Consider the following 19,560-nt stretch of genomic DNA (forward strand, 5'->3'; position numbering starts at 1 on the left):
GTAACCCTGAGTTTAAAGTAATTGCCGTACTAATTACTCATTTGGATGGTTCAAAATGAGTGAATCTTGGTATCTAGGACATTGTGAGCTATGGCTGCTCAGGCTCAGCCCCTCTGCTTAAAAATGAGGTGCAAATCAATGTTATCTGCTCAGGACTCCTACCAGCAATCATAAAAAGCTGTGGCTGCTGCCCATGTGATGGAGATGGGGAGAGGAAAATGTGGAGAGAGTGAGGGGAAAGCTCCCAGATGGGCCAGGGTCTGGGGTCCCACAGAGATGAGTCTGGACACCTGGTCCTTACCTGTGGAGGTGACCTTTTTTGGTGCCTGGGCGGGGAGCAGCCTGGTCTGGACCTGCAGAATGCCCCGGGGATGGACACTGGCACTGAGGGCTGGCATTGCCATCCCAAACCCCAAGGACTTGGGTCAAGAGCTTTCAGGGTCATACAGTAAATGCAGCTTTTAACACAAATGTCAGTCAGAGGTGGCTGGGCAGATGTCCTGAGGAGGGCCTGGCTGCTGTGCTCCTGCTGCAGAGGCTGGGGGTGGCAGGGTTTCCATGCTATCAGCTGGAGGGGATAACAAACCCAAGCAGGAGGTGGGCTGGGATGAGCCCAGCGCCGTGTGGGATTGTGGCTCGCCCTGGCAGGGACTGGGATCCCCCTCAGGGGCAAGCGCTGCTGCTGGGGCTCTTTACAAGTGAAATTAAACACCGGTGATTCAGCACTGGGTGCCACAAGGCTCCGTGGGAGCAGCCCTGCTTCGTTCTGGCTTGTGTGGAGGCAGATCCTGCACTGCTCGGGGCAAGCGTCTCCAGGGCTGGAGGCTGTGGCAGCAGGGGCACCCTGCCCTGTGCAGAGGAAGCTGCTGCCTGCCAGGCCCCAGCAGAGGCGGAATGGGGGTGAAGATCAAACCAGGCAGCTGCTTCAAAGCCACCTGGCACACGCTCAGCACCTGATGATGAACAGCCTGCTGGAGGCGAGGGGCACGGTGTGACACTCACAGTGGGTGAGTTGGCATCATGGCAGGTGTCTCCTCTGCACAGGGTTCACGGGTCAGAACTGTGAGGAGAACATCAACGACTGTCCCGGCAACAACTGCAAGAATGGGGGCACCTGCGTGGACGGCGTCAACACCTACAACTGCCAGTGCCCACCTGAGTGGACAGGTAGTGCCAGGAATGCTGGTGGCACAGGGCTGGGCCGGGAGGACGGGTCCTGCCTGGGGGGATGGTGGGCACAGTGTGGGCAGAGCTGTTCTGCTTCACACAGCAGCGGTCAGTGCCAGCTTCACGCAGGTGCCCTGTCCCCTGGCAGGTCAGTACTGCACTGAGGACGTGGACGAGTGCCAGCTGATGCCCAACGCCTGCCAGAACGGGGGCACCTGCCACAACAACCACGGCGGCTACAACTGTGTCTGTGTCAACGGCTGGACGGGCGAGGACTGCAGCGAGAACATCGATGACTGCGCCATGGCCGCCTGCTTCCACGGGGCCACCTGCCACGACCGGGTGGCCTCCTTCTACTGCGAGTGTCCCCACGGCCGCACAGGTGAGGCCCTGCCCCACCTCCTCCCCTGCCCTGCATGTCCCCTGGCTCCTTGGTGCAGTGACTCGTGTGCCCATCGGCCTTGACGTGCCTTTGGCTGCCCAGGTTTGCTGTGCCACCTGGACGACGCCTGCATCAGCAACCCCTGCAACGAGGGCTCCAACTGCGACACCAACCCCGTCAATGGCAAAGCCATCTGCACGTGTCCTTCGGGGTACATGGGGCCGGCCTGCAACCAGGACGTGGACGAGTGCTCGCTGGGTGAGCTGACACGGGTGGCAGCAGCACGGCTGGGAGGGCTGTGGCACAGCCAGGAGCGAGTCCTGAGAGCTGTGCTTGTGTTTTACAGGAGCCAACCCGTGTGAGCACGCAGGAAAGTGTATCAACACTCAAGGGTCCTTCCAGTGCCAGTGTCTGCAGGGCTACTCAGGCCCTCGCTGTGAGATTGATGTCAATGAGTGCCTCTCCAACCCCTGCCAGAATGATGCCACCTGCCTGGACCAGATTGGGGAGTTCCAGTGCATCTGCATGCCCGGTGCGTGGGCAGCCCTGTGGACTCAGCCTTGGTGCTGGGGGTGGGCATTGGGAGGGCTTTGAGCACCCCTGAGCTTCAGCTCGGTGCAGGGTTGGGTCAACAGCTCCTCTGTGCCTGGGGACAGCACCAAAAAGAAGGAGCTCAGTAAAGGTTGTGTGGTGGGGGGGACAAGAAGTGAGATTTGAGCACAATCAGCCCTGCACTGAATTCCTCTTGCCAGCCTTCATTTGGGTTGAGCCAAATTTGATCCAAGGAGCAGCTTGTGCATCAAATCCCACCAGGTGTAGAACAGCTCCTGAGCTGCCTTTCCAAGATGGGGGGTCCAGGTGTAACGCACCTGATGCGGGGTTGTGCCAGCCCTGTGCTGTGGTGCTGACAGTGCTGGGTCTCTCGGCAGGGTACGAGGGGGTTTACTGCGAGATCAACACGGACGAGTGTGCCAGCAGCCCCTGCCTGCACAACGGCAACTGCCTGGACAAGATCAACGAGTTCCACTGCGAGTGCCCCACTGGTACGTGGCACCCTTCCCTCTGCCACTCTAGTGGAAACAAAGCCAGGATGCATCCCGGCTCGAGCCAAGAATGGGCTCCTTAAATTTCATAGCCCTCCAAAGAGGGGAGAGTGTAGCGAGCACCTCTTGGTGCTTTGGAGGGGGCTTCTCCAATTGCCATGAGGGGCTGAGCCCCGTGCAGGCCATGCTGCTCCAGCTCCCGCCCATGGGAGAGGGGAAGGAGGATTAAACCCCACGGCTTTGCACTTGAAAAGGCCCCTCTTTGGGAAGGAGGGCTGGGGGCTGGTGGGGGCCGCACCAGCGGCTTTGAATGCGGTGTCAAAGTCACGGGGTGGAGCAGAGAATGGGGAGACGGTTAATCTGTGAAAGGAGGTTTTGAAGTTCAGAGACTTTGCTCCTCTAGAGATGTAAATAAGATGCTCTCAATGGTGGGTCGCAGCCCCGCATTCAGGGCCCCCAGCAGCCGTCCCCATGGAAACCCGGCGCCCCAGCCGGGATGCGGGGGGATGCGGGGGGCCCAGCGGGAGCTGCCCGGCGCAGGCAGGGGAGCCTGGCAGGGAGGGGAGCCTGGCAAGGAAGGGAGCCTGGCAAGGAGAGGAGCCTGGTGGGTCTGGCTGTGCGCAGGGACGTGACTTCTCCCTCCATTCCAGGCTTCAACGGGCACCTGTGCCAGTTTGACATCGACGAGTGTGCCAGCACCCCCTGCAAGAACGGTGCCAAGTGCGTGGATGGCCCCAACACCTACAGCTGCGAGTGCACCGAAGGTGAGGGGATGCTGAGGGGGTCCTGCCCAGTGATATGCTATGAAACCACATTGACAAATCATTTAGTGCCCACCTCTGCAAGCACCTGCTGTGGCAGGTGTCCCCGAACTGCCCATCAATGAGGTTGGTCCCTGCTGATGTGACTCCCGTGGGGCAGGATGTGCCTTTCTCTGGTGTTGGCCGAACAAGTCGAGCTCTGGAGCCTGCTGGCCCTGGAACCAGGTGTATGGAGCCTGGCACTCCTTAGGTGTGGCCCTGCAGCAGCCGTCCCACCGTGCTCCCGCCCGCCGGGGCGGCAGCGAGGGGGAAGGCAGGAAGGAAGGAATAAAGCTGCCTCTATGGGGATGCAAGGTGCAGGGCCACGGGGGCTCGCCGACCGAAACCCAAGGAGCAGTTGCACAAAATGATGACTTGAGCCCTGGTGGCAAACAGTGGCTCTTTTGTGGAGCAGCTCCCGCCAGAAATCTTCCAGCTGAATGGCCTCTAATTAGTGTCTTGCTAATGCCAAGCCCCGATGAAAAGCTGCTATGTGGGCTTGGCGGGGTCTAGTCAAAGCTGTACTTTGTCCTCGGCTCTCCACCCCCAAACCCGGCGGGGAGGGAGCTGGCCTGGAGAATAGGAGCTGCCGGGGGGGTTTTTATTGGGGGGTGCTTGCGGCCACCCCCCCGTGCGCTCCAGGACGAGCCCGGGCGAGCGCGGGGCCCCGTTCCGCAGCCGAGGCCGCTTTAATGCGGGTCATTGTGCACCCCGGGACAAAGCCCCCGGGCTGGGCTCTGACCAGCACCCCCACCAGCTCATCGGGGTGCTCCCTGCCTGCACCCCGCTCCTGGGGGTCCCAGAGCTCACGGTGGGGCAGGTAAAGCCACCCCGGTGCGCTGCCTCACAGCTGGAGAGGGTGGGAAAGAGTGTCCCACATCCCCACCCCGTGTCCCCCATCCTCACCCTGCGTCTCTCCTGCTGGTGGCAGGTTTCACAGGTGCTCACTGCGAGATCGACATCGATGAGTGTGACCCTGACCCGTGCCACTACGGGACCTGCAAGGACGGCATCGCCTCCTTCACCTGCCTCTGCCAGCCCGGCTACACGGGCCACCGCTGCGACATCAACATCAACGAGTGCCAGAGCCAGCCCTGCAAAAATGGGGGCACCTGCCAGGACAGGAACAACGCCTACAACTGCATCTGCCTCAAAGGGACCACAGGTGAGCAGGAGGGGCTCCACATGGGTCGCAGTGCGGGTGCAGCATCCCACTCCCATCCTCTTCCTGGGGCAGGTTGGCCCTGGGCCGCTACCAGCAGCCGCCCTGGTGCTGGGGCCAGCCCGGGGCGTCCTGGGCGAGGGCGAGTTCTCCCAGTTTGGTGCCCAGCTCAGGCAGGAGCCGCGCCCCAGCCGGGAGCTGCCCATGGCGAAGGCGCTTTGTTGTGGGGTGGTGGTGGCAGTTGGTGCCAGCGCGGTTCATTTTACTGCTTTGGCGGGTCTGGGGCCCTCCTAATGACAATCCTCTCCTCTTGGGGACACCTTAACAACCCCTCTCTCCTCCCCAGGCCCCAACTGCGAGATCAACCTGGATGATTGTGCCAGCAACCCCTGTGACTACGGCAAGTGCATTGACAAGATCAATGGCTACGAGTGCACCTGCGAGCCGGGGTACACAGGTGAGAACAGGGCCTCACACCCTGGGGACTTGCAGCTGCTGGTGCCTCACAAAACCAGGACAAGGGTGCAATGAGGAGGGGGGATGCTGCCATCCCGCTTGTAGGAGGTTTTACACCCTCCAGCGCTCCTGCCTGTTCAGGAGGGTGACCCCGGCTCAGTCCGAAATCAAAGGGGTGTCTGGTGCTGCGAATTCGACTCCTGCTGCGCCCACTCCCATGGGTATCAGGTTGCTGCCTTGTCCAACTGGTTTGTTTGATGGCTGCTGGAAATGGTGGAGGGCTTTGATGGGAGCAGCCCCCACCGCTCCCCGCTCGCGCGGCCCCTTGTCCTCGGGCCCGCCGGGAGCTGAAATAAAGCCTGGCTTTGTCAGCTGTGGCAGGTAGAGTTACAGGCTGAAACCTCCTCCCTTCGTGCTCCCTCCTGGACCAAAGCAGCCCAGGGCACGGCCTCTTCCCAGTGCCATTTCATGAAGGCAGGCAGGCGATGCAGGGTGTGAACAGCCTGCCTGCAGGGCAGCCCGCTCCTCTGCAGCCAGCCTAGTGTGTCCTGAGATCCCAGCCTGCAGCAGGCCTTCCCTGGGCGGCTGGAGGGGCAGCTGCACTCCCCACACTGTGCCGTTCACGCTCATGGGGTAACCCTTCCTTGCTCCCCCTGTGCCAGGGCGCATGTGCAACATCAACATCGACGAGTGTGCCAGCAACCCCTGCCACAACGGGGGCACGTGCAAGGATGGCATCAACGGCTTCACCTGCCTCTGCCCCGAGGGCTTCCACGACCCCAAGTGCCTGTCCGAAGTGAACGAGTGCAACAGCAACCCCTGCATCCACGGGAAATGCCACGATGGATTGAATGGGTAGGCTGGACCAAAGGGTTAGAGGAGGGTGAGCGTCTGTCCCCTGAGTTGGTGCTTGTCCATGCTCTGAGGCAGTGCCATGGGGTATTTCCCTGAAGGGACAGGATTTGCTGGATAAATGATGGCTGGTGCAGCCTAGAGGATGGACCAGCTCTTTATGCCCCAATTTTTCCCCAAAGCTACAAGTGTGACTGTGACCCTGGCTGGAGCGGGACAAACTGTGACATTAACAACAACGAATGTGAATCCAATCCCTGCATGAACGGTGGCACCTGCAAGGACATGACCAGTGGCTACATCTGCACCTGCAGGGAGGGCTTCAGCGGTAAGTGGAGGGGTTAGACTGGATATTCTGAAAAATTTCTTCCTGGAAATGGTGGTCAGGCACTGGAACAAGCTGCCCAGGGGAGTGGTGGAGTCACCATGATTGGAAGTGTTGAAAAGGGGTGTGGATGTGGAACAGTGATGCTGGGTTAATGGTTGGACTTGATGATCTTAGAGGGCTTTTCCAGCACTAACAAGTCTGTGATTACATGATTCTAAGGGCGCAGCCAGGGGTGCTGCCATGTTCCCCTCACACCGAGGCCTGGGTGGAAGCTGTGGGTGGGTGCTCCATGGTGCTTTCATGAGGTGGGTGCTCCATGAGGCTTCATTCTGGGGACAGTGGAACCCTAGGTGTGGCTGGGAGCTGTGGCAGTGCCACCCTCCTGGACACCTTCAGCAGAGTCCAGGGCTGGAGCTGAGCACAGGAGGCTTTCCCAGGGCAATGGGTGTGCTGTTGTCACTGCCACCGTGTCCCCACTGTACCCTCAGCCCCCTGCCACCAGCACACCTCCATCACAGCCACTTCTGTCTATTTTTCCTAACACAGGCCCCAACTGCCAGACCAATATCAACGAATGTGCTTCCAACCCCTGCCTGAACCAGGGCACGTGCATTGATGATGTTGCTGGCTACACCTGCAACTGCCTCCTGCCCTACACAGGTGAGGGGAGCGCCCCGTGCCCCGTGCCTCTGTGGAGTTTCTGCCCCTCCTGTGCCACCAGACTGGTCCCAGCTGGCACTGAGCATGAAGGCTTCCCTCATTCTGCCCTGCCTGGGGGCTGCCCACAGCCACGGCTCCACCTCTCCACGGCGCAGCTGGAGGAAATTTGCAGGAGCTTTGGGAAGCTGCCAGCCGCAGCTTCCTCCTCTTCCTCCTCCTCCTGGAGGGCAGCAGGGTGGTGGCTCGGGGGCAGCAGCACCCCACTGACACCCCAGCGTTCCCCAGCCACCCTGGCCGTGCTGGAAGAGGCGATGTGAGGCCGAGGGGCCGGGGGATTCTGCTGAGCCAATTCCTGTTTGCCGGCCCCGCGCTTCCGCTCGCGCAGCCCGGCACAATTGCAGGAAGCCGTGAGCTGTTTCCTGCCCTCGCCAGTGGCCATAGAAACCCCTGGGGGGGACGAGGACTGGGCAGGCGGGGAGGGGGAAGGCTCTGGAAAATAGCAAAGGCCAGTTCAGGAGATATTGGCTGACAGGGAAGATAAGGGTTCGGAGGGAACGTGTCCCTTGGCTGGACGTAAACAGGAAAAGCAGCGGAGAGGGAAGGGGGGAGGGAGTGCAGTGGGGAAAAGACACCCCGAGCAGCACTTCCCTGCCAAAGGAAGTGGGCAGTGCTGTCATGCAGCCCAGATAGCCAGGGCTTAAAAGTTTGTGGGGGTTCGGGGTCATAGGTGACCCAGAATGGAGGAGACAGCCCCAGCTGGGCTGCCCTGGGGTGCTGGGGAGGTTCAGAGCCTTCCCCAGACTGGCAGCAGCCCAGGGCAGGGGACAGGGGTAGCGGGATCTTGGGCCCCCTGTCCTTTTGGAGGGTGTCAGCGGGTGCTTGTGCCCGTGCAGGAGCCACCTGTGAGGATGTGCTGGCCCCCTGTGCTGGCAGCCCCTGCAAGAACGGTGGCGAGTGCCAGGAGTCAGAGGACTACAAGAGCTTCTCCTGCAGTTGCCCCCCTGGCTGGCAAGGTATGGGCATGGCCCTTTTGAGAGTTAGAACCCCCTGCTCCCCTCAGGGAGGGAAAGGCACAGGGGAGGGAGCCAGGCCTTAAGGAGGGTCTGGCCTGCCCCATGGCTCAGCTGGGTGGGTGGGACACAACCATTGCCTGCATCCTTTGGCTTCTGCCCTGGTGTGAGCAGTGCCCACGATGTCATTGTCACCCCTGGGGCTTTCACCAGCACCCACAGCTCACACAATCCCTGTCCTGCCGTGTCCCCAGGTCAGACCTGTGAGATTGACATCAATGAGTGTGTGAAGAGCCCCTGCAGGAATGGGGCCACGTGCCAGAACACCAATGGGAGCTACCGCTGTGCCTGCCGGACCGGCTTCTCCGGCCGCAACTGCGACACCGACATCGACGACTGCAAACCCAGTAAGAGCAGGGGCTCCCCCAGACTGCACCCAGCCCAGCCCTGAGCCTCACCACCCTTCCTGGGGCTGGGATTCTCCTCCCCATGCATGGGCCAGCCCTGGCTGCCACAGTGGCCTGGGCTGTGCTGTGAGCCCTGCTTGGCTTTTGGGCCACCTCAGGCCCTGTTGAGCTGTGTCAGGCCAAGGCAGGAGGAAGGAGGCTGGGGGGACAGCGTGTGCCATGGGTTCTCCTTGTGCCCAGCCTCCTGAAGGGGTCGGTGTGGCTTCTGCCCAGTCCATGGGCTCAGGGAATGTGCATGGGGACAGTGCCATGGGGCAGCTCCCAGGCTGGGCTGCTGCACCCAGCTGGACCCGTCACATCTTCATGTGCACGTCCCTCCTCTCCAGATCCGTGCCACAATGGTGGCTCCTGCTCGGATGGCATTGGCACGTTCTTCTGCGAGTGCCTGGCCGGCTTCCGTGGGCCCAAGTGCGAGGAGGACATCAATGAGTGTGCCAGCAACCCCTGCAAGAACGGGGCCAACTGCACCGACTGCGTCAACAGCTACACCTGCACCTGCCCCTCCGGCTTCAGCGGCATCCACTGCGAGAACAACACCCCTGACTGCACAGAGAGGTACAGTCCTGCCACCTGGGACGAGGGGCTGAGGTCCCCACAGCCCTGGGTTGGTGTGCGGGGCCTTTGGGGTGGGGCACGGCCGGCCGGGACTCACTGGGGTGCGACGTCTGCGTCCCCAGCTCCTGCTTCAACGGTGGCACGTGCGTGGATGGCATCAACACCTTCACCTGCGTCTGCCTGCCCGGCTTCACGGGCAGCTACTGCGAGCACAACATCAACGAGTGTGACTCCAAGCCGTGCCTGAACGGGGGCACGTGTCAGGACAGCTACGGCACGTACAAGTGCACCTGTCCCCAGGGATACACCGGGCTCAACTGCCAGGTACAGGAACCCCAGCTGGATGCTGCTGGGGGGATCTGGGGGTCACTGCCGTCCCCACTCCTGCAGGAGCCCTGCTGGGTCCTCACCCTCATCTCTTGCTCTGCTCCCCCAGAACTTGGTGCGTTGGTGTGACTCCTCGCCCTGCAAAAACGGAGGGAAGTGCTGGCAGACCAGCAACCTGTACCACTGCGAGTGCAACAGCGGCTGGACAGGGCTCTACTGCGATGTGCCCAGCGTGTCCTGCGAGGTGGCTGCTAAGCAGCAAGGTAAGGCCCTGCCACGTGTACAGGGCCAGGCTGAGGTCCCCAGGTGTCCCTGTGCTGGGCACTGAGCAGGGATGTGGCCAGTTCTCTTGGTTGGCATCTTTGGCACAGAGCGATCTCAAGGATTGCTCCAGGAATGCACGCCCAAGGCTGTGATTCCCTGTGGGATGTGTGGTGGCCAGGACACAGCCCTGTGGGGTGTGGGTGTCACCAAGGTCCCTGCATCTCACTCTGCTCTGCCTGACAGGTATCGATGTAGCACACCTCTGCAGGAACTCGGGGCTCTGTGTTGACACTGGCAACACTCATTTCTGCCGCTGCCAAGCCGGCTACACCGGCAGCTACTGCGAGGAGCAGGTGGATGAATGCTCCCCAAACCCCTGCCAGAACGGAGCCACCTGCACAGACTACCTGGGAGGCTACTCCTGCGAGGTGGGTGCCTGGGGGGCAGGAATTCCCAGGGAAAAAGCCTCAGCTATTGCTTTTCTGCTGCCCAAGGTGCTGCCCTTGCATGATGCCCCTTTACCAAGTTGGAGATTCGGGTGCTGGCTGTGCTCCTGGGGCTGTGTGGAACCTCTCTGATAGTTCCCCTCTTTCCTCCTTGCAGTGTGTGGCTGGTTATCATGGAGTTAACTGCTCAGAGGAGATCAATGAGTGCTTGTCCCACCCATGCCAGAATGGAGGAACCTGCATCGATCTCATCAATACCTACAAATGCTCCTGCCCCAGAGGAACTCAAGGTAAATTAATTCCCCAGGCTGGGGCATTAGTGGGTTGAGTGCAGATATCCTTGGATTCTGCTCATTAGCTGCTGGGGCTGGCAGCGGGCGAGGTTTGTGTTTGCTTGTGGGCTTAGCCATCAAGGCCACGCGGCCTTGGCCTTGTGGTGCCGTGTCCCTCCTGCCCGAGAGGTGGCTCAGGCTGCCACTGACGTGGCCAGGCTCAGCCCCTTGGCAGGGCAGGCTCACACTCGGGAGCAGCGGGCCCCCCGATACTGTTTGATGAGCTGTGTGGGTTGTTCCCCCTCTCTCTAGGGGTGCACTGTGAGATCAATGTGGATGACTGCAGCCCTTTCTTTGATCCTGTCACCCTGGGGCCCAAGTGCTTTAACAATGGCAAGTGCAAGGATCGGGTAGGTGGCTACAGCTGCATCTGCCCCCCTGGCTTTGTAGGGGAGCGCTGCGAGGGAGATGTCAACGAGTGCCTGTCCAACCCCTGCGACGCCCGCGGCACCCAGAACTGCGTGCAGCGGGTCAACGACTACAAATGCGAGTGCAGACCTGGCTATGCAGGTGAGCACCGCATCCCCTCTGCTCACAGGGTCCAGCCTGCAGCCCCAGCCCCCCCAGGCATCCCTGCACGCCTTCGTTTGCTCCTCACACGCTCCTCTCCCTCGCAGGCCGGCGCTGCGACACCGTGGTGGATGGCTGCAAAGGCAAACCCTGCAGGAATGGGGGAACCTGTGCTGTTGCCAGCAACACTGGCCGTGGCTTCATCTGCAAGTGCCCCCCGGTAGGTGCCTGGGAATGAGTGTGGGCATGAGAGGTGGTCAAGAGGCCAGTTCAGCCCCTGAGGCTTCCCCAGCTGGGATGGGCATGAATGGGAGGATGCTTTGCTGTGGGTGCATCCATAAATGTGCACCCTCCACGCTTGCAAGGATGCTGGAATAGAGTTAAGGAGAAGGTGGCTCAGGCCTGAAGGTAGAACAGGCTGAATGTTATTTGCAGCACACAGACTGGGACAAACAGATACGGAGAAGAGCTCCCTTCGCTTTGGGGGGATGCTCTCATGGGCTTTACATTCAAGATTACTCTTGCCCATCACCAGCTTTAGTGGATGAGTTTTATTTTCCCAGAACACAGGTGTGTTAATGCTGCTTGTAGCACAGCATCAGTGGCTCTGACTCCCTCCTTGCTGTGCCCTCCCCAGGGATTCGTGGGTGCCACCTGCGAGAACGACTCCCGCACCTGTGGCAACCTGCACTGCCTGAACGGTGGCACCTGCATCTCCATCCACAAGAGCTCCAAGTGCATGTGCACGCCGGCCTTCACGGGCCCCGAGTGCCAGTACCCGGCCAGCAGCCCCTGCACCTCCAACCCCTGCTACAACGGGGGCACCTGCGAGTTCTCCAGCGACGCCTCCCCCTACTACCGCTGCAACTGCCCCGCCAACTTCAACGGCCTCAACTGCCACATCCTCGACTTCGACTTCCAGGGCGGCATCGGGCAGGACATCATCCCCCCCAAGATCGAGGAGAAGTGCGAGATCGCCGTGTGCGCGGGGTACGCCGGCAACAAGATCTGCGACGGGAAATGCAACAACCACGCCTGCGGCTGGGACGGGGGTGACTGCTCCCTCAACTTCAACGACCCCTGGAAGAACTGCTCCCAGTCTCTGCAGTGCTGGAAGTATTTCAACGATGGCAAGTGTGACTCTCAGTGCAATAATGCTGGCTGCCTCTACGATGGGTTTGACTGCCAGAAATACGAGGGGCAGTGCAAGTAAGTGGCTTCTTTAAAACCTTCTTGTTTTGAAGCCCATCAGGGTCACCATCTTTGGTGACCCTCTGGTTGTTCTGATTGTATCTGGTAAAACTCCTAGACTCAGGCCTGCTGTTCACTCCCAACATTCTGTTCTGCTGCCTGTGGGGCTGCAACTCAAGCAATCACATCTCCCCTGTGGTCCTTCTGAGTTTACATCTACTTGGAAGCTCTCTGGGTTTGACTCATTGCAGATGGCTTCCCTGTCCTTGCTTGTAGCACTTCACAGAAGTGAATTCTCCAACTCACAGCAGTAACAGAGTCAGGGAGACCCCAGATGGAAGAGCAGCCAGGAAACATGATGATGTTAACATCCAAGCATTTCCCAAACATTGTCTTTGGCAACAGCAGGAACTTAGTCCCAGATTCCTGGACCAGCTCTGGTTTTAGTAACTATTCTGTGTCCCCATGTCTTCTCTGAGTCACAGCAATTTGTTCCTTTTTCTTTTATAATTTAACAGCTGCTCTCTCTCACCTGCAGCGGTGAATGCTTCACAGTGCTGCATGAAGCAGCTGCTTTCTATGTAAGCTGGTTTAGTGTCTGCCAGAGTGAAGAATATTTATACAAAAGAGAGACCACCACTGCTTTTCTCAGCAGATAGGTGTTATTTGCAGTACTTGGTCTAATTCTTTCTTCTGCCTTGCTTCCTCCTCCCCCCAGCCCTCTGTATGACCAGTACTGCAAAGATCACTTCTCGGACGGTCACTGCGACCAGGGCTGCAACAATTTTGAGTGCGAGTGGGATGGTCTGGACTGTGCAAACAACATGCCAGAGAAGCTGGCCGATGGCACGCTGGTGGTGGTGGTCCTCATCACCCCCGAGAACCTGAAGAACAACTCCTTCAACTTCCTGCGGGAGCTGAGCCGTGTGCTGCACACCAACGTGGTCTTCAAGAAGAACCCCAAGGGGGAGTATATGATCTTCCCATACTACGGCAACGAGGAGGAGCTGAAAAAACATTACATCAAGAGGTCCACAGAGGACTGGTCAGATATGTCCAGTGCTGTCATCAACAAAGTGAAGAGCAGCCTCTACTCCAGGGCTGGCAGGAGGCAGAAGAGGGAGCTCGACCAGATGGACATCAGAGGGTAAGAGGGTTCCACTTGCTCTGAGCAGCACTCACTGCGTTCTCTGTGTTGATAATAGTAACATGCTAGCAAGGGAAGGATGTAGGCCAGATAATTGTATTTAGATGTTGCTTTCTGTGTGAACAGAAACCGGATTTTGCTCTCATGTGGGAAAATGGAATGATCATTCAGGAATCCCTGATACAATGCTGCCCAGCTCTCACGACTGAAGGAGTCCTGTGCATTGTTGGGAGCCGGGGCTGGGCTGGGTGGGACCTGGAAGCAGAGGTTGGCCTGACCGACTGTCTGACTTCAGGAAGTCATTAAGTTAAGCCTCATTTTCTCCCTGGGAAATGCTTTCTAGAGCTTTGTTGTAAAACTCAATTACTGCAATCTGTGTTTGGAGATCTTTGGTGTAAACATACACATCTAACCTGCTCCCTCTCCGTGGGCTCAATCAAAAACCTCTGAAAGCAAAGGAGTTAGAGCAGTGAAACTGATATGAGAAGATCTGAAAGCTCCCAAACAGCATTATTTAAGATACTCTGGTGTCTGGGTAATTACAAAACATTGTGAAGCAGAGACTCTCTTCCATTCCTGTAGATAAAGAGCTGGATTTTACAGCATTCACTGAGGCAAATCCAACAGACCATGAGCGTGAGCTGCAGGCTTTGGGCCACAGGGGAGCAAGGGGATGGGTTCCCACTTTCTAATTCCCCCTGATGGGGGTTAAAGAGGGAAGGGAGACAGGGCTGGCCCATGTCCTCAGTGTGGTCATCTCTCCCTGTTCCTGAGTGACTCTTCTCTCTCACAGATCCATTGTCTACTTGGAAATTGATAACCGCCAGTGCATCCAGTCATCTTCCCAGTGCTTCCAGAGTGCCACCGATGTGGCAGCATTCCTGGGAGCCTTGGCCTCCCTTGGCAACCTGAACATACCCTACAAAATAGAAGCTGTCAAAAGTAAGTACAGCTGTTCATGTGAGGAGGAGAGACAGCCAAAACTTGCCAGCCTTCCCCGAGTTTAGTTATCTGTCAATTGGCTGCATTTGAAGCACTTTGGTTTTAATAGCCTCACATATATTTTTTTTTCCTTTAAGTCTTTTCCTTTAAAAAATCGCAAGCCCACTTTATTATTTTTGCTTATTCCAGGTTTTATTTCAAAATCATTATCACTCTAAAAGTTATTAAAAAAAGAAAAGAAAAAGAAAACCCAAGCAGCTCCAATCAATCAGTGACATGCAAGGAGTTGAAGTTTGTATCTTGAAAATCCCCCCTAAATCCTTTTGTCTTAACAGCTCAATGCAAGCGCAATGATTTGAAGTTTGCTAATCCTTTTCCTTAAAGGAGAAAAAAGTGAAGCTGTCTCCTGGTGCAGGCTGCCTTGTGCAGCCGAGAATTTGCCGATAGTTTGCAATTCTGATTAATAGCGTATAAAATGACCTTATTTTTTTTTTTGGGGGGGGGGTGCTGATTTAGATCAGACTTAGGTACCTCTATTAACAAATTTTCCTTCATTTCCACTCCGTCCCTGGTTTGCTATGCAGCTTAATGTCTCAGCATCTCTTTGTGCCCCACTGTTTTGCAGGTGAGACAGCCGAGCCCACGAAGAACTCCCAGCTGTATCCTATGTACGTGGTGGGGGCTGCGCTGGTCTTGCTCGCCTTCATCGGGCTGGGGGTGCTGGTGAACCGCAAGCGCCGCAGGGAGCATGGGCAGCTCTGGTTCCCTGAAGGCTTCAAAGTGACAGAGTCCAGCAAGAAGAAGCGACGGGAACCCCTCGGGGAGGATTCTGTTGGACTGAAGTGAGTAATTCGCTTGCTAAAACCCAGGGCTGCTCAGGGCTCTTCTGGGAGAGCCTGCTGGAGTTTTGTTCTCTAGTGCATCGTAGTGGTGTGGCAGGGAGGAGGAGAATCAGGGCTCTTAAAGTTCTGCACGGGGAAAAAAGCAGTGTTCTGTATGGTCTGTGCTTTGTAATCTTTTCTGCACTTGGTAAAAAATGAAATGCAGCCTGAGGGGAACCTCCTGGAAATTGGTTGATTCTTCTTTCAGTCTGTGTACGTGGACAAACATCACAAACAGGTCCTGCACAGGAGATAACTTTTTCTGTGGTTTTACTTTTAAAGACCCCTCAAAAATGCTTCGGACGGCACGCTGATGGATGACAACCAGAATGAGTGGGGTGATGAGGAGACCTTGGACACCAAGAAGTTCAGGGTAAGCCCTCTGCCACATTCCTGTGCTGCAGTTTGTCACGGAAGGAGCAGAGGGACCCTCAGGGCCCCTCATTGCTGCTCTCAGCTCCTCTGCAAACTTGCCTGTGACAAACACACACCTTGGAGCCTCGCAGAGCTCCCAGGCTGGAGCTCAGCCCTGGGCTCTTTCCTGGGAGCTCACTCCCTGCTGTTTGCCTCAGTTTGAGGAGCAGGCGATGCTGCCGGACACGGATGACCAGACGGATCACCGGCAGTGGACGCAGCAGCACCTGGACGCCGCTGACCTGCGCATCTCCTCCATGGCCCCGACGCCTCCACAGGGGGAAATCGATGCTGACTGCATGGATGTCAACGTCAGAGGGCCGGGTAAGGACCCCTTGCACTTCTGCACTGGCTGGCAGCCATGTGGAGCCCTCCCTGAGCCCTGCAGGGAGAGCAGCAGCCCCACAGCCCTCCCTGCCCCTTGCTGGTGCAGAGTCACTGCTACAAGCTCTGCACCACAGGGTTGCTGTTGTGTGTGATTTAGAGAGAGACTCTGTCACATTTTGCTTTCCATGAGAGCTCTTCTGTTCCACCTCTGAGGTGGAAATTACAGAAGTACCAATTAAATCACCCAGGTTATCTCTGCTGCTCCTATATTCTCCTCCCACCCAACTTGTACATTTCACAGTCTTCCTTTAAGGTTTTTAACAATGATTAGTAGAATTAGGTTGAGGTTTTAAAGTTTCCTTTAAGGTTTTTAACAATAGTTAGTAAGAATTTTTAAATTCTTACAAACACTTGGTCTTCCCTATGTCTGTGAAATTGTCCTCTGAAATAATGAAGGTATTTACCATACTCTGTTTGCTTTGAGCAGCCTTCTTACAAACTGCACTTAACATGGAGCAGATGAAATAATGAAATAGAAAAAGCAGTGAGATACCACTGAGGAATTTCAGGTCCATATCAGAGGGAGGATATTCGTGTTTGATGTTCAGAACTAGTCGGGAACTCAGTCTTGGTGCACTCAGGAGAATAAGCATCTATCGCAGGCAGAGCATCTTGGCAGAGGGTAAAAAGCCTTTTTCCATCCTGAGCTCCCCCCTGTGCTTTCAGACGGCTTCACCCCGCTCATGATCGCCTCGTGCAGCGGAGGAGGGCTGGAGACCGGCAACAGCGAGGAGGAGGACGACGCTCCCGCCGTCATCTCGGACTTCATCTACCAGGGCGCCAGCCTGCACAACCAGACTGACCGCACGGGCGAGACCGCGCTGCACCTGGCCGCCAGGTACTCCCGCTCGGACGCTGCCAAGCGCCTGCTGGAGGCCAGCGCCGACGCCAACATCCAGGACAACATGGGCCGGACACCCCTCCACGCCGCCGTCTCCGCCGACGCGCAGGGAGTCTTCCAGGTAAGCCACGATTTTGGGGTTTTCGGGAGGAAATAGAGGTGCTACGTGAGTTATCACAGGGTCTTCTGCTCTCACCTGTGGGTGGCAGTTGTAAAAAATGAAGCCCTCTGTTGTCTTGGGAGCAGAGCTGGAAGGATGAACCTTTTGGAAAGGGCATTGCAGGTGCTGAGACCTGGACGCTGCAGTGCCTTGCTGTCTGCCCCTCCTGACGTTTGTGTTCCCTCTGTTTTGGCCCTTCTTGTGGCAGATCCTGATTAGGAACAGGGCAACAGACCTGGATGCCCGCATGCACGACGGAACCACTCCCCTGATCCTGGCTGCTCGTTTGGCTGTGGAGGGGATGCTGGATGACCTCATCAACTGCCACGCTGATGTCAACGCCGTGGATGATTTAGGTACTGAGGCAGCTAAAACACCAGTTCACCCAGACATGGGACAAAAGGGCTGCTTGCTGTTGATCTCAGCACTCTCTGATGTGTGTTGTATTTCATGGTTTTCCTCCCCAGGCAAGTCAGCCCTGCACTGGGCAGCTGCTGTGAATAATGTGGAAGCTGCAATGGTCCTCCTGAAGAACGGTGCCAATAAGGACATGCAGAATAATAAGGTAGGATCTCCTAGGCTGATATATGCAAGGGAAGAACCGTTTGGGGAGTCTGTTAAAGAGTAATTTCTGGCTAAATTACAAATGTCTGGCACGCAGACTCTGATCTGATTGTTCTGCTGTGAATGAAGTTGGATTTAGCTCAAAGGAGTACTGTGGGATTTGGTTGTAGGGGTGATGTTGAGGGGCCATGCAGTGCCTGGTGAGCAGTGTCTGTGGCATGCTCTGAGTCAGTCATAGGGTTCCTGGTTTGATACCAGCACAAGGACGTGGCTCAGCAGGGTAGGAACAAGAAGGAGCAAGCCCTCACCAGAGGAGGGATGATGGCAGACCATCTCTGCCGCCCAACCACGTGGGTGTGGAGCTCAGGGCAGCGTTGGCCAGGAGAATCTGTGAACTCAACCCTAACGAAACCTTGCTGGCTTTCCAGGAGGAGACCCCACTGTTCCTGGCAGCCAGAGAAGGGAGCTACGAAACCGCCAAGGTGCTCCTGGACCATTTTGCCAACCGGGACATCACGGACCACATGGACCGGCTGCCGCGGGACATCGCCCAGGAGCGCATGCACCACGACATCGTCCGGCTGCTGGACGAGTACAACCTGGTGCGGAGCCCCACGCTGCACAACGGCCCTCTGGGGGCACCCACCCTGTCCCCCCCGCTCTGCTCCCCCAACAGCTACATCGGCAACCTCAAACCCGCCGTGCAGGGCAAGAAGGCCAGGAAGCCGAGCACCAAGGGGCTGAGCTGCAACGGCAAGGATGCCAAAGACCTCAAAGCCCGGAGGAAAAAGTCGCAGGATGGGAAGGGGTGTCTGCTGGACAACTCGGGTGTGTTGTCGCCAGTGGACTCCCTGGAGTCGCCTCACGGGTACCTGTCGGACGTGGCCTCTCCCCCGCTGATGACCTCTCCGTTCCAGCAGTCGCCTTCCATGCCTCTGAACCACCTGCCGGGCATGCCTGATGCCCACCTGAGCATCAACCACCTCAACCTGGCGGGCAAGCAGGATATGGCCATGGGCAGCTCCAGCAGGATGGGCTTCGACTCGGTGCCCCCGCGCCTGTCCCACCTGCCGGTGTCCAGCCCCAGCACGGGCATGAGCAGTGCCCCCATGAGCTTCTCGGTGGGCAGCGGGGCCAGCCTGAACGGGCAGTGTGACTGGCTCAGCCGGCTGCAGAACGGGATGGTGCAGAGCCAGTACAACCCCCTGAGAGGCAACCTGCAGCCCGGGGCGCACCAGCAGCCCCAAAACCTGCAGCACGGCATGATGACCTCGCTGCACAACGGGCTGCCCACCACCAGCTTGTCGCAGATGATGAGCTACCAGGCCATGCCCAACACCCGGCTGGCGTCCCAGCCTCACCTGATGCAGAGCCAGCAGCTCCAGCAGATGCAGCAGCAGCAGCAGCAGCAGCAGCAGCAGCTCCAACAGCCCAACCTGCAGCCGCCGCAGCAGCCGCAGCCGCCACCACCGCAGCAACCGCAGCAACCGCAGCAGCACCACAACCCCAGCGGCTCCAACCTGGGCCAGAATTTCCTCGGCACGGAGCTGAGCCAGCCCGAGCTGCAGCCGGTGAGCGGCAGCGCCATGGCCGTGCACACCATCCTGCCGCAGGATTCCCAGATGCTGCCCACCTCCCTGCCCTCCTCCCTCGCCCAGCCCATGACCACCACGCAGTTCCTGACCCCTCCTTCCCAGCACAGTTATTCCTCCCCCTTGGACAACACGCCCAGCCACCAGCTCCAGGTGCCCGACCACCCTTTCCTCACGCCCTCGCCGGAGTCGCCGGACCAGTGGTCCAGCTCCTCTCCCCACTCCAACGTGTCCGACTGGTCCGAGGGCATCTCCAGCCCTCCCACGAGTATGCAGTCACAGATGGGACACATCCCCGAGGCCTTCAAGTAAAAAAAAAAACAAAAAAAAACATAAAAAAGGTGTTTTAGAGACGCTCACTGCGAGCCAGAATCTCCCTCACACGAGGGAGATTTTTTTTTTTTAAAAAAGGACGTTGGATGCTTTTATTAAAGGATCTTTTTTAAATATGTTTTTATAAAAAAGGAAAAAAGAAAAGAAAAAGACAAATTAATTCCTTTTTTTTTTTTAGTATTTATTTATGTACTTTTTATTTTACATGAGAACACTGCCTTTTTATTTATATGTTCTATTGTTAAGAACTCAGTGTGGGACACCAGTTGTGTTTCGAGAAATCAACAAATTAGGTTTTTATAGGATGTTCTGTTTTGTTGGGGGGGGTTCATTGTGTTTGATTTGAG

The 19,560-nt window shown here is 57.4% G+C and overlaps 1 protein-coding gene across 2 annotated transcripts in view; it reads left to right on the plus strand.

Moving 5' to 3' along the window:
- The window catches only part of NOTCH1 (notch receptor 1), a 40,062-nt gene extending 20,723 nt beyond the window's left edge, over positions 1-19,339 (plus strand). The window contains exons 5-34 of one of the 2 annotated variants that reach the window (XM_030286584.4): positions 1,045-1,167; positions 1,316-1,549; positions 1,652-1,807; positions 1,896-2,081; positions 2,479-2,592; positions 3,243-3,356; positions 4,324-4,557; positions 4,901-5,011; positions 5,673-5,865; positions 6,045-6,190; positions 6,737-6,850; positions 7,744-7,863; positions 8,115-8,267; positions 8,654-8,882; positions 9,005-9,206; positions 9,319-9,472; positions 9,717-9,901; positions 10,077-10,209; positions 10,504-10,761; positions 10,869-10,981; positions 11,399-11,970; positions 12,671-13,099; positions 13,893-14,041; positions 14,667-14,883; positions 15,205-15,295; positions 15,495-15,660; positions 16,390-16,685; positions 16,933-17,080; positions 17,192-17,289; positions 17,717-19,339. In XM_030286584.4, coding sequence (XP_030142444.3) covers positions 1,045-1,167; positions 1,316-1,549; positions 1,652-1,807; positions 1,896-2,081; positions 2,479-2,592; positions 3,243-3,356; positions 4,324-4,557; positions 4,901-5,011; positions 5,673-5,865; positions 6,045-6,190; positions 6,737-6,850; positions 7,744-7,863; positions 8,115-8,267; positions 8,654-8,882; positions 9,005-9,206; positions 9,319-9,472; positions 9,717-9,901; positions 10,077-10,209; positions 10,504-10,761; positions 10,869-10,981; positions 11,399-11,970; positions 12,671-13,099; positions 13,893-14,041; positions 14,667-14,883; positions 15,205-15,295; positions 15,495-15,660; positions 16,390-16,685; positions 16,933-17,080; positions 17,192-17,289; positions 17,717-19,192 — 6,914 coding nt within the window. In that variant the 3' untranslated portion in view covers positions 19,193-19,339. The remainder of the gene's footprint in view (positions 1-1,044; positions 1,168-1,315; positions 1,550-1,651; positions 1,808-1,895; positions 2,082-2,478; positions 2,593-3,242; positions 3,357-4,323; positions 4,558-4,900; positions 5,012-5,672; positions 5,866-6,044; positions 6,191-6,736; positions 6,851-7,743; positions 7,864-8,114; positions 8,268-8,653; positions 8,883-9,004; positions 9,207-9,318; positions 9,473-9,716; positions 9,902-10,076; positions 10,210-10,503; positions 10,762-10,868; positions 10,982-11,398; positions 11,971-12,670; positions 13,100-13,892; positions 14,042-14,666; positions 14,884-15,204; positions 15,296-15,494; positions 15,661-16,389; positions 16,686-16,932; positions 17,081-17,191; positions 17,290-17,716) is intronic. The other variant, XM_030286586.4, reaches the window with a different exon arrangement.
- The last annotated feature ends 221 nt before the right edge of the window (positions 19,340-19,560 follow it).

The sequence above is a fragment of the Taeniopygia guttata genome, chromosome 17 (assembly GCF_048771995.1).
Source record: "Taeniopygia guttata chromosome 17, bTaeGut7.mat, whole genome shotgun sequence".
Classification (NCBI taxonomy): Eukaryota; Metazoa; Chordata; class Aves; order Passeriformes; family Estrildidae; genus Taeniopygia; species Taeniopygia guttata.